The 15,191-nt window shown below is 33.1% G+C and overlaps 1 protein-coding gene across 6 annotated transcripts in view; it reads right to left on the bottom strand.

The window, feature by feature from the left end:
* The window catches only part of LOC106884336 (voltage-dependent T-type calcium channel subunit alpha-1G), a 1,091,242-nt gene that overhangs the window by 126 nt on the left and 1,075,925 nt on the right, over nt 1–15,191 (bottom strand). For all 6 annotated transcript variants that reach the window (XM_089353777.1, XM_089353782.1, XM_089353780.1 and 3 more), the window contains 3 exons: nt 8,555–8,677; nt 5,667–5,904; nt 1–1,657 (listed from right to left, as the gene is read on the bottom strand). The exon at nt 1–1,657 is cut by the window's left edge and continues 126 nt beyond it. In XM_089353777.1, the coding sequence (XP_089209903.1) occupies nt 336–1,657; nt 5,667–5,904; nt 8,555–8,677 (1,683 nt within the window). In that variant the 3' untranslated portion in view covers nt 1–335. The remainder of the gene's footprint in view (nt 1,658–5,666; nt 5,905–8,554; nt 8,678–15,191) is intronic.

The raw sequence follows: 15,191 nt of genomic DNA, 5'->3' as shown, positions 1-15,191 counted from the left end.
ATATTTTGCTTTTTCTTCTTTCATTATTTTCCTCTGAAGAATTTTTTTAGAAAATCCAAGGAATATCGATGTAAAGGAAACATTCTAACAAAATAGATATTTAAAATCCTAGAAATATTTGCAAAACAAAAGCAGAAAGAAATTCTGAAGGATACCAATGAAATTGATACAGTTATAGAGAAATAAAAAAAGAAACAAAACTTCAAACAATAGATAACTGAGAGTAGAAATAAATAAAACATTAAGGAATACTTAAAGAGGATAAATAAATAAATAGGTAAGTAGATGTTAGATAGACAATGAAATACAATGGACACAAAGAAGAAAAGCATTTGTCATACAAGTTCATCACCTTGATAACCAGGGTTAGTGGCACTATCATAAAATTGTTCGAGTGAAGAACTTGTTGAACTGACACAGCTAAGTCTACGAGAGGGCAGTGTTGGAATAGAATGTTGCACCTGTTGCTGTGATGATGGCACCATCAAGTGCGTCTCTTCAACTGACAAATTAGTTAGTCCTACTGATGTGCTGGGAACAGGAGTATTGTCACTGACATGGACATTGCTTGGGCTGCTTGTAGCATTACTTGCTTTTAAGGTGGCAGTTGGGAGAAAGTCTTTGGGTTCAGCAGCAAGTTCCACATCAGAGTGCGTTGACTGGGATTCCAGAAGAGACGAACCTGTTCCAGCAGCCCCCTCTGTATCATTTGAGTTATTTGATGTCTCCCCCAAAACAAAACTAGAGTTATCAATTCCCGGCTGACTGCTTCCGCCTCGAGAATGGTAAGGATAGTCTAACATGTGCAAATTGTTTTCTCGGCTGGAGGTAGCAGTACCAGTTTTTGATTGACACTGTTGCAAGTGTTCAGTATTATAACCTATGTTGTGAAGTAGCTGTGTGCTGTCACTTATCTCAGTTAGAGTCAGTGAGGGAGAATGCTGTGAAAGTTCTGAGAATACATTTCCAGACTCTTGTGATGCATAAACACTAAGTGTTGGCTTCACATCATCATCCTCTTCTTCCCCAGTAATTTTTTTAACCTCTTCATCACATTCAGCTTCTTCATCAGCCCAATCATTTGACATTGTTTCATCAAACTCAGATGCTGATTCCACTGAATCTTGTCCATAAGTACAGTGTGGCTGCTGTTTCGAATGAAAAAGAGCAACTGTACTATCTTCTGTTGATGCGCATTTTGTTTTTAAGAATTTATCTCTGATTCTTGTATATTTGGCTCCAGTACTTTGACTCCGAAGTAAGTGACGTGAATGACGTTTAGAGGGTGAGTCAACTTTGTTAATATCTAAAAAATTTAAATTATGTCCAAGGTGAGGGTGTGAACGTGCATGTTGTTGAGAACTGTGTCTTGGATCAAACTCTCCATCAGATGAATGCTGTACGTTAGGAAAACTTTGATTGACAAAATTCCATGGCCACTTAAGAGAATTTCTCCTAGGTGTAGCAGTTAATTGTTTTGTTTGGTCTAGATCTTGGTCTGTTCGATCAGTAGGAATTGTTTGTATATATACTCCTTTCAAAGCACTATTTGATCCTGAGCTTGACGATGTTGACGAACTGTAGGTTGTTGGACACATCATTTGAAAAGCTGAATTATCCACGGCTAAAGACGAACAATCAGGACCACAATAAAGACCTGCAATTAAAACGATTAGTTAATTAATATGAATGGTAAAATTTTTGGTAATATTACTGTTTTTCAATCATTAACATATTAATATATAAAAGAGAATTGAATTAAACCTTCATACTCATTTCTGAAACTATTTTAGAATTGTTGAGATATATACGACAAGATAATTCTCGTAACACTATCAATCTACACTGAAGTAAAAAGATTTAAGTGTAAGTTATTATACTTGAGGTGGTGAGTCAAAAGTAACTTTTAACTAATTCCAGAAGATAGTACAGTTGCTCTTTTTCATTCAAATACGATAAAAGAAATCTTAATGAAATTTATTAACAGAAAGGGTTAGAGAAAGTGCCCCTGGAATTTCCATCAAATTAAATGGTAATATGCCGAGCAAGAATGAGTTCGATCTTTGGCAGCCATGGTAACACCTTCAGACATGGTTTAGTCTTATTGGACCTACTCAACGAAGCACAGTTCACTTAATGCTACCAAAATCTTCAAACAGCAAATAAAAGTAGTTTTTTTGTGTCAAGTACATATGGGTATAGAATGATATATTTTGAGATAATGACAGACTGTAAATTATAATGGAGAAATTAATAAAGCTTAAACATGTGGTTTATATAAAAATCCCAGATATCAATATGACAATGATACAAAAATAATAGACACTTGATATCTAAGCATTCTTTAAGCTATTGTTTCTATGAAGGATGATATAAAAACCTAAATTATCATTGAGAGTTAAAAAGCTATATTGATTACAAAACAGAGCTATTTGATTGTGCTAATTTTTTATGTAGCTTGATATGTGTGTGTGTGTATCATATGAGGGTGAGTATGTATGTATGCATGCATGTATGTATGTATAACAAACATGATATGGATAGGATAAGAAAAAATTATGCAAAATATTTAGCCAATTAGCTCTAAGAACTACAATTAGTACTAACCTTAAAGAAGTCAACTTCCTAGATATTAACGTGAACCTTAGCACAGACAAATTTAAACTGTACCTCAAACCAAATGAGGAAGCCTTGTACATAGACATAGGCTCCAACCACTCACCAGCAGTCATTAAACAATTAGTTAATAACATTAGTAGGCATGTCTCCAATCTATCCACTGATAAAGACATTTTTGAAAAGGCTGCCCCATACTATAATGCTGCATTAGAAAGGTCCAGCTTCAAGAATAGCATAAACTACATTGAACCAAATACAGATACATCAAGAAGATATAGAAAGAGGAAAATCTTATGGTTTGATTCATCTTAGAGTATGAATGTAGCCACTAAAATAGCTAGGAAATTCTTAAAATTAATGGACAATCACTTCCCATATTCACACAAATACCATAAGACCTTCAACAGAAACACTGCTAAAGTTAGCTATAGTTGGCTCCCCAATATAGGGTTAATAATACTCAACCACAATAAAAATAAACACACCAGAAATACCCCCAAAAGACACTGCAACTGTAGATCTCTAAACCACTTTCCTCTAAATAATAACTGTCTGAAAAAATCATGGATTCCAACAGAGTAACAAAGGCATAGATTGGAACAACGGGCAACTCATTCAAAAAAAAGACACACACATCACTTGATGTCATTCAGGGATGAGAATAAAAGACATGCCACACCCCTATCCAATATGATATGGACATTGAAAGAAGGAGAAGTAAGCAACCACCAGATAATATACAGAGGACAGGGTATCAAGTGTGAGCTCTGTATCACTGAAAAGCTAAATATCATGCAGTCAACAGGTAACATATTAAATATTAGGGATGAAACCTCTCCCTGCATACACATGCAATATTTCACATTCAAACACTTCAAAGAGGAACCAGCATGCACACCACCAATCACACCAGGATAATTTCTTTCCCTGAATGTCAACATTGAATATATACAACACAGAAACTCCACATATAGAAGACACCTGCCCAAGGAGTTATACAATGGAACTGGACCATGTAACTGAGAAGCAAACTTCTTACTACACATATACAAGCACACATATATAAATACAAAAGAGGTTCTTCCAAGCCATTTTAGGTCTTTCTGATGGGCTAAAATTAACGTAGTTAACATTCAGTTTGAATTGGTAGCTTGATTGAATTGGTACATATAAAGAGTAGAGGAGCAAAATAGTTTAGTAGGAAATTCTGAAGGTGGAAGAAAAAATAGGTGATTAATTTGTTACTATCATCATTGTTTTTCAGTGCTGGTTTGAGTTGCATGAGACTTTTTGAAGCAGTATTCTAGGGCTGGATGCCCTACCCAATGCTAACTCTTACTTGTTTTCTAGTAAGGTATTTTATTTCACTGGTTTTTCACATGTCAAACTGCTAAGGTGTGGGATATATCATTTATGATAGACAGAAAACAAATGAAACCACAAAGCAGTGTCAATGCAAAGATTCAAAGAGACACTAACACACATACATATACAAGTAGACACACAGACAAACATTGGACTTCCATCCAATTGTCATTAACTAAATTTCATTCACAAGACATTAGCCAACCTGAAGCTGTAGTAGGAGATACTTGTCCAAAGTACCATACAGTGGGACTGAGGTTAAAATGATGTGTTTGTGAACTGTTTGTGTTATGTAGTAGCATATAGATATTGATTATGAGGCTGCTTATCAATCTTTTTACATTAAATTTATTGAATGGTATACTTTTTCCATGCCTTGACATTGTGCAATATTTGAAAATGAGTGTCACTATCATACAAGCAATACCAATAGTTTCTGAATGTGAAAATATGTCCAGTAATGGAAAATTGTTATTTTGCTTGGAAACAAGTGAGGATTGGCAACGAGGGCACCTGGCTGTAACCTCATCCTTAACAAATTAATATCAGATTTATACTGGCTTTCAGTTACATTATCACTGACAATTACTTCATGTTTTACAGATACAAATAAGTGATATTCAACAACTTGTTTATTTCACACCTGTTTTTCCATACATGAATGGGTTAGAGTAATACAACCAACCATACTTTTTAGAAAATTTGATAGCAGAAAAATGGTGCTTAGTATGCCATAATTTCTTCAAACAGTACTTCCCAGGATTTATATTCTCCTAAAGACTAGCTTAATGAGATCTAAGGGATGCCTCCTTCCCATTGGTCTTACAGTGTGCTGGATACCAACCCAGAATTTCTGATATCACTCAATTGTCACTGACCCTACAGTGGGCTTATCCATCTTGTTTATTTTGTCCTGTTGGATTTCTGGTAACATTCCTCATCAGGCTAGCCTGGTGAGGGTGATTGCTTAGTTGCCATTAACCTGATCATGCAACAGGTTGTACTGGTTTACATATACACATACACATGTGTAGCTGTATGTATCTAGTCCAGAATATTAACTTGTCAACCTCCATGCTGGAAAAACTAGAAAACATTTAGATTCAAAATAAAATATAATAAGCCAGATTTTGTTTTGGGAAAAATACAAACAAGAAAACAAGAAAAATAAATTTGAGCAAAGTGACCAGTGAATTTATAGGTTTCCAACAGGTAAGTGGTTAAATATTCTTTCCTTCATTCAAAATATCATCATCATCATTTAATGTCAGTTTTTCATGCTGGCATTGACTGGATGGTTTGACAGAATTTGGCAAGTTACATGGCTGTGTCAAGTTTTTACAGCTTGACACCCTTCCAAACACCAACCACTTTACAGAGTGTACTGGGTGCTTTTTATATGACACTGGCAGCAGTGCACACACACACACACATATAAATATATATATATATATATATATATATATATATATATATACTGTGAGGTTACCAAGAAATTGCAAGATGGGAAAAAAACAAGAAAAAGTACCCTGCCCCAACTAAATAGGAGAAGGGGACTATTTAAGAGAAAGAGATAGCTTTATGCCAGTTGTTGAGAGTCCAAAGTATGATAGAGGGACAAAAACAAAAAAATTCATAAACAAAGAAACAAACAAAAATTGAAGAAATCAATGAAAAATTACCTATTCCAGTACTTGTTCCTGGTGTAGCATCATCATTATCATCGAGCAGTTGTGGCTCACCACTTGGGGGTCTTACATTAAAGGTAAAATTTGGAGGCAGTGAAATTTGCTTGGTTACAGCATTTCTCACTTTCAATTCATTTTCATTTTCTTCTATGCAAGTCACTTCAAGTGTGTCCCCTGTGTTGACAGAAGGCATCGTGTCGGCGACTGTTGTCATTACTATCGATGGTTTTTCCTGTATGGAAGAAAAACAGTGAAAAAAACTAGAGAAAACTGGAAGAGAATGTTTGGTATCAATGCTCAGTTACTGCTTACTGTTTTTAGTCATTGGACTCTGGTTATACACAGGTACTGCTTTCAAATGTTTTGGTCAGTGATATGTAGCCCAATACTTGTTCCGGTCTGATATTTAGTTTATTAATCGATATTTATTGAGTGGTTAAGTTTTATCTTTCTGAGTGCTTGTGCCATGTAAAAAGCACTACTCACCTTGCCTGTGCTTGTGCCACACAAAAAAAAAAGCACTAAGTCCACTCTGCTGAGTGGTTGGTGTTATGAAGGGCATCCAGCTGTAAAAATCCTGCCAAAACAGTCACAGAAGTCTGGTGCAGGCTTTGGCCTAGCTGGCTCTTGTGAAACCATACCACCCAAGATAGCATGGCAGGCAGACGTTAAACGATGATGATGATACAACACTGGTTTTAATCTGTGTTGTGTCAACACATATACACAAACATGAATATGCATGCATGCACACATTATCATTATTTAACGTCCATTTTCATGCAGGTATGGGTTGGATGGTTTGACAAGCAATGGCACGTGAGAAGACTGTGCCAAAATCTACTGTCTGCTTTGGTATGGTTTCTATGGCTGTATGCCCTTCCTAATGGCAACCGCTTAACAGAGTGTACTAGGTGCTTTTTATGTGGCATCAACACCAGTGAAGTCACCAAGGAAATTGCAAGACCCCTGAATGGAGAGTAGTGAGGGCAATGGCTTTGTGATGAGAGGTTAGAGTATGATAGAGGGACAGATATAGGTGTCTTTCTGTTGAGGAGATATATGGCTATCTCAGTTGGAAAAGGAGAGAGAGAGATGAAGATGTGTTGGGGCATACCCTCAAGTAGCAGGGAGGTGTATATAAGTAGAGTGGTACTAAGGATTGGATAGGATGAATTTGCGAAAGTGTGAAAGGAGAGTGAGAGATGGAGGGAATACAGTGAGTGAATACAGGTAGAGGGAAAGCATGTTAGGAAGGTATGTAGTGCAGGGGAAGGGAAGGTAGAAATCTGTCAGGGACAGACTGTGTACAGATACACATACAACTTCTATATACTTTCTGCTTGCCAAATTCTACACACAAGGCATTGGACAACTTATGTCTATAGTAGAAGACAATTGTCCAAGGTACCATATTGTGAGATTGAATCAGAAACTATGAGGCTGCAAAGCCGTGTCTGTGTCTATGATAGCCATGCTGGAATGCAGTGACATTTAGTCCCAGAAGAGTCAGATGATTTTTGAAAACTTTAAATCCTGGCATTGGTTTTTCTTCTGAAGAAATAAAGTTCTAGCAGGCATGAGCTTCTACAAAAGTGTAGTTTCATCAACATTGTATACTTGCTTCCTCCATCAAGAATTTTTTTAGTTGTTTAGTATATTAGTAGCAACTTCTGTATCAACAATGGCAACTTTGCCAGTCGTATTTATTTTCTTAAACCTTTACAGCCAGCATTTGCTAGCCAGAAAATGTTTATCATTAGAAGTTTCACCTTCCTTTTTCTGCAAGTCATCATACAAACTTTTGGCTTTTTCTTAATTACTGTCATACTTATTAGCACAATGCCTTGAGTTTGATTCTCAATCCATCCACCCCAAAGCTGTCTCATTTTAAGTATCACATTATATTAGATCTATGACAAAACAAGGTTCAAGCAGTTAACAGAGTAACTTCTAGAGCACTTAATAATAATTTTCTATCTATGGTTACATATTGTTTCCACTGTACTCATTGCAAATGCCTAACTTTTTCTTTTGCATCAAGCTTTTTAAAAAACATCAAGTTTAATATCCAGTGTAATTTTTCTACAGTTTCTTTTTGCATACCTAACTTCAGTTCCACTTGATGGCTTCTTTCCAGAATTTTTCCTGTGGCAGTGATCAAGAATTATCAACAACAAATATGTATTTTAAAAAATAGCACCAGAAAAGAACTGCTTTGTGAGAGCAAAGAAACTGTTGTCCTATTCCTCTGAATATAAGAATGGAAATGAGATGATGAAAAGATGGATTGAGGTGGCTGGAAGTATTGTATGATTTCATTTAGTTGAAGGGTTACCAGGTTCAAGGGCACTTCAACCTTCCACCTCTGACTCAAGCCATAAAACCTCCACATTTCACACACACCCTGTTGTTGACAAACAACATATGAAGCTACAGACATTGTTATCAAGCCAATACTATTAATTTTGTTATCAGTTGTTTATTCAAAAGTTGGTGGGTTACTAGTAATGATGGCATTGCTTGCAATAATTTTGGTGTTGGTGATGGTTGGGGTACTGTTGTTGTGATGGTCATATTCTTGTTTATTGTATTGCTGCTGCTGTTTAATATCAGTCAGTCTTCACTGACTTAAAATGAAAGACATTTCATTCAACATTCAAAAACAAGTGTATCATATTATCTTATGTGTTTGATTTTTTGGGGGAATGGAAATGTTTATCACTTTTATAGTCTTCATATATGTGTCTTAGCAAATGTTATATAAAACAATGTATGTGTTGAATTAAATTATCTTTCACGTACCATTCTGTTGGGATAGAGGAGATATTTAAGGTTGATGACATTTATACATTGAAACAAGATATTATATGATATTATACCTCAATTTCTTGTATTGGTTTAGGATTTTTTAAATTGTTAAGTGCTGCTTGTTCCTGTGCTTTGCTGAGAGCCTCAAGTTCAGCTTCAAAATCAGCATCCTCATCCATATGCTTGTGAGACTCCTAAGGAGAATTATTAAAGAAGAGAAAATTATTTGTTATCCTTTAAAAAAATTAGCTTAGAAACAACAATAAACAAACATAAATGTATTATTTTCATTCAAGGCAATTAAGTAACAAAATAAATGTCATAAATTATTAGCATTGATAATTTTGTCAAAGTTTGCATCCTATGGGCTAGTGCAGTATTTCATTCAATATGTTTTCTTAGATGGTTCCTTATGGGATTCAATAATTACTTAGAATAAAAAGAAAATACATTTGTGTCTATATATCAACTGCATCATTTCCCATTGAAATATATTTATCAATAGTTTCACCAAATCTTTTCATAGCTTTATTCTAATTTGTCCAGGTACCCTTAATATCTAAAGTCTGTTACCAAGTGTAAACTTCTATGTATAAATGTTCACATCTTTATGATGATTTTGTAGTAACTCTTGCAATGTTTCCTATGTAATTATGGCATTGAGATGGTTCAGCTGGTCAGATAAACTGTAAAGAAGCCAGAGTTAATATTCTTAATTTCATCCATGTTGGTACTGAAGTTCCAACTTTTGTTGTGGTCTAGTGTTGGTTTTGTCTAGCTATACAGAAAGCAATGACTTTATATGATAGAAAATGTGATATCATAACATTTATACCTTTCCCTGAGGCTTTAACTACATAAATGAAATGCAAGGGATTCAACTGGAAATCGAAAAATGGGAAGTGGACTTGGTTCTTCACAAGCTTATTTAATGGTACCCAACACATTACAATCAATATAGAGAAAAACAAAATGTTCATATTAAGTGCCTAACTTAAATGAGTGATATCTAGATGAAATCTTTTAAGCTGTATTTCTGAAACTCTGTTTCAGGTAGCAAAAAGTTTGCGTCAAAGTTAGAGAAAAATTTAAAAAAAAAAAGAGGCATTAATCTCAGTTTAATAGTAAGAGATCCACACTGTGTTACCATAAAATAGTGTCTGACCATGGGTTTTTGGTCACTGTAAAACAGCAACTAGAACATAAAGATCAGACTATGCACAAAAGCAAAACAGAAAGATAACATTTAAAGATTTTCAATGCTTACAGAAGAATATAAGAATTTTAGCTAAAATCAAGATAATTTTGCATTTCTGGAAATCTAGAGATAATTAATGTTTCCAGTGAAAAGTGAATTAAATGAGACCAATCTCATCCCCAGAATAGAAATATAAGCAAATAGCTTCAAGACTGCAGGGATACTGAAAATTCAGAAAGAATATCTTAAGGACAGTCAAGTGAAATTTGTATTATATACACATATTTACAATAAAAATGTAAAAATATTCAGAAATTATTTATGAAATTCAAATCTCTTTTCCTTTTAGCTCTTTATAATTTACATTCTCTTTCATTATATATGCATGCATAAATGTGCTTGCTCATTAAGAAATTAATGTCTCTGTAGATGAAAAATAAAATCAGAAATATACACTGATATAAAATGTACATGAATGGAAATAATCTACATTCATATCTGAGGTAGTTAAAAATTGTGGCTGTTAATGCCTGATTTAAGTAAACTGCATGGATTTTCAGACAAAGGGATTTTTGTGAAGAAATCCAAATTTATTCAGGGATGATAACTTCAGTATTTGAAAGCATATAATATGTAGTAAATGTGAATAAAATGTAGCTATCATTAAAGGATTTTGAAAATGAACAAGTAGCTACACAGGATGGTACATACCAACAAAGAGGTTGTTGTGTATGATATCATTAATAAGATTATTTGTAAATCCCATGAAGATTTTATTATTACATGTACATTAAGGCTATTCATAATTCAGCATGTGAAACATCATCATCATCTCTTAACATCAATTTTTAAACACACACACACACACACACACAGATGTAAGCATGGTTGTGTAGATATGGATTTTGCTTTGTCAGCACATCAGTTCACGTTCTATTTCTCTGAGTGGCATTTTACACAAGTGTCTTACTATTACTTCATTTCAACCAAAGCTTTTTGAGTAGAATTGGTTGACAGAAAGTTCATGGAAACACGTAGACACACATGCACGCACACACACACACACATACACATGTATATATAGTATCATTTTAACATTCACTTTTCCATGCTTTTATTGGTTGGACAAAGTTTACTGAGGTAGAATTTCTATGGCTGGATACCCTTCCTGTTGCCAATCCTTTCCGGTTTCGAAGCAAGGTAATATTTTCCTATGGTCAGACATCTTTTACAGAATATAGGAAATGAATGACACTCATTTATAAAAATCATGTGATGTCAAGACAAAGAAACACACACACACAGATATCCACACATACATACATACACATATATATATATATATACATATATATATATATATATATATATATATATATATATATATATATATATATATATATATATATATATATATATATATACGCACACACACACATATATATATATATAGCAATTAGAAAATGGAGAATATGTGGTACCCATCGACTTGCAGACAGTGTATTCCGTTGAGTTAATTAACTTATTTTGCAACTAAAATAACAAAAACGACAACATACAAATGCTTATGACATACCATGTTATATTAACAATCGAGGTTGGTATGTCATAAGCATTTGTATGTTGTCATTTTTGTTACAAAATAAGTTAATTAACTCAATGGAATAGTCTGCTAGTCGATGGGTGCTGCATATTCTCCTCCATTTTCTAATTGCTATATAAATTTAGGGTAAAATAAGCCCCCTTTTACCCACACCCACTTATTACACTTGGTATAGCACTAGTGTAACAATAATTGGGTACTCTTCCAGCAGTACATTGGATAGATACTATCCCTTAGTGGGTTGAATCCTCAACCCCTAACTCTCTTGCATTATATATATATATATATATATATATATATATATATATATATATTATACAGACACACATGCACACAAACAAACATATACACATCTATTGAGAGAAAAGTGTTTCTTAATTTATTTTGTGATTGTGAATATACAATGAATATAGATTTTAAGACAAGCAGTAAAGCAAATACAATTAAAAGAGAAATTGATGAAATAGTGAAAAGTACAGTTGTTTTTTTACCAAGAGATTAAACAATTTTGTAATATATAAGATCAAACTGAATATGTATGCAATCATGTGCATTTATGTATGTGTATGCATGTTTATCAATTATATATATATATATATATACACACACACACATTTATAAATATACACATATCTATACATGTGTGTATATATAAACATGTTCATATATATATATATATATATATATATATATATATATATATATATATGTATGTATGTATGTATATATGTATATATATGATGATGATGATGATATATATATATATATATATATATATATATATATATAGATATATATATATATATATATATATATATACACACACACATATTTACAGATGTGTGCATCTACTCTACACAGACATTTATACCTGTATTCAAAATAGAAAAGGAAAAAAAATCCTATTTGCAAAACATGAATATTATTAGAATATTCATAAACAATATTTAATTATATGTAAATATCATTACTGGATAGTTTCAGATCTAGTTAATTTTAAAATGAAATTAAATATATTTGAAATAAAAATGAATATTCTAATCACCCCTTAAAAAGCAAATTTATTTAGTTTTTTTAAAAATAGTAGTAGGTGCCCCAGCATGGCTGCAATTCAATGACTGAAACAAGTAAAGGATAAAAGAAAAAGAAAAACTTAAGTTCATGTTTTTTTATGATATTTAATGGAAAATTTGTGCAAGAGTGAAGTTTTGGTTTGTTGATGGACAGTGTTCTACTGTGAAAGACAACAAAACAACATGAAAGACAATATAAGCAGAGACTATGGTGGTGATAAAGCAATAGTGATTAGCATCAAGGTAAACTAAAACATAGTCAACATAATCAAACACTAGAATTCAAGGAGACTAATGATGGACAGTCTGCACCAGTGAAAATCAGTTCAATAAAATAAAATTAAAAAAAAAAAAGTAAAGAACAAAAAAGCAAGCTCAGTTTGCTTGCAAAATTTTAGAGTTTTCTCTCCTTATAGCAGAATGGACATCACTAGATTTTTGATCTTTTTAAAACCGATATTGAGTTTTGCGCTGAAACTAAATACAAAAACAGTCAAAATCATCACGAAATCAGACCCATTCACACAAGAATATGTTATTAGCTTCTTTATCTTGGTTATACTTTATGTTATACACATAGTGGATTTTAAAAGAAGAGAAAAAATTGGACTTGATATTCTGTTAATTATATGTATAATGTATATTTATTTATTTATTTATTTATGTGTTTCAGCCAAGTGGCTGATGGGTTGACACAGCTTTTTTAAAAAGAATATGGTGAATATGCGAATGCATCCATATTTGCGTATAAAGTGTGTATATGTTTTGTGTGTGACTTAATGTATTTGTGTTTATGTGTATGGATATAATGATGAATATGCATATGATTTTTGTATCTGTGTTTTTGTGTGTTTATATATTGATATATGCTTAACTTACTGTATATGTGGGTACATGTTTTGAGTTAGATACTAATTTAATTACATACATTTATTTACATAAATTATTTCAGTTTTATTTTCAAATGGCGACATAGAGAAAGTTTAGATTTTAGATATGAAAACAAAAAAAAATATAAGTTAAACATGGAATATATTAATTCACCATGTGAATGGTGAACAGCAAAATCAAAATGATGACTTACATATTCATTCTTAATATGTTAAGGCAAATGTGAGCACGAATATACAAATCGCTGTTGTGGTTTGACATTGGAGAACAATTCTTTTGTGTGTTCATAATTTAAATGATTAATGCAAGGGGATTTTGGGGCACCTGGTTGGCAGATATCAATATGAATCAACAAATAATTTGTTTGCTGAAGTAAACAGGAGCCACAAACTCAGTTAGATTCATTAGTGTAGGACACCTGTAACTGATGAGACACAACAATGTCAAAACACTGGGTATCTCGAAGTCTCCTTATGCTAATGAATCAAGTGAATTATGAACACTCATTTGTCTGATGGGAGGTGTTCTCCCATGATGAAACACACCATTGATTAGCACATTCATGTTTGAATCTGCTGGAACATATAAAAAATGAATATGTAAGTCATCATCATCATCATAGAATATATTCTTTTATATCAAAGTTTCCTGTGAAAGTATCATCAATATATTTAAAATTGTATCCCACCGATGCTGTCCAAGAGAAAAGCAAAGGCCAATACAGCTTGGCTCAGTGAACTGGAGCAATGTAAAATAAAGTGTCTTGCTCAAGAACACAACCAACAACTGCATCCAGGAATCAAACTCACTACCTCATGGACGGTCTCCTTGTTTAAAATTCATTTTAGCCTGGGTTGGGTGGCTCATCAAATTTGTATTTAATAGATAGATGCCCTTTCTAATATCACCCATTCAACTGCTGAGAAGCAATATCTCATATTTTAAAGCTAGGCTGAATAATACATTTGCTTAAAGTTGCAATATAACATTTATATTGCAGGATATAATTCTTTAATATTTGAAGTTGATCTTACTCATATATGCCTAATACAGACACATACATACATGTGAGGGAAACATAGAAGACTGAGAGAAGGAAAGATGGGAGAGAGAGAGAGAGAGAGAGAGAGAGAGAGAAAGAAGCATACACATCCAGCCCATGCCAGACATTAAATGATGATGATGATGATACAGGCTGTCCTCATTTAACGACCGAGTTACGTTCCAACAGCCCTGTCGTTAAGCAAATTCGTTGTTAAATGAATATTCATAGGGTATGTATTTTTTTTTATAGGTATAGTGTACTGTACATACATATAAAAACAGAATACCATACTGTATAAAGTATATGCAGTACAGGGCCAAGAATCACTAACATAAATTGTTGAAAAATGAATAAGTAACAGTAAGATTATCACAAGGAAAACCTTAAAAGTTAGGATATGGATACTGTATTATTGTAGCTCAGACATCGTAAGTATGTTTGTGATTCCAGACCCAGTACATAAGATGCCTAATAAACTTTTCTCAGGATTATATAGAAAAGGTAAATAGGTTTAAAGGAAACTCAAACATAATAACTTTGTTTTACTTTGTATAAAGATTACAAAAGCAACTCATTCTCGACATCAAACTGCATGAAAAATCCCGTCAGTGTTGTTTGCTTTGTTATCTTCTTTTTTTCATCATAGATTTCTCAATAACATCGGAAAAGTTCAGTTGTCTGCATTTCCACCTTGGAAAATCGCTCAAAATTTGGATCCATTGCCTCAAGTTCTATTTTGTAAAATATGTAATGGCAGCTCGTAAAGTTCGTCGTAACTCCAAGTGGACAGTCTGTAATACATATCCTTGTTTTAACATCTACTTTTCTATGTTTGCAAGGGTCAAATGAGAGCATGTGGAGGTAGAGCTTTTCTATGGCTGGATGCCTTTCTGTCACC

Source organism: Octopus bimaculoides, chromosome 6 (assembly GCF_046866305.1).
Source record: "Octopus bimaculoides isolate indiv1 chromosome 6, ASM4686630v1, whole genome shotgun sequence".
NCBI lineage: Eukaryota > Metazoa > Mollusca > Cephalopoda > Octopoda > Octopodidae > Octopus > Octopus bimaculoides.
This window is presented reverse-complemented; position numbering and strand designations above follow the sequence as displayed.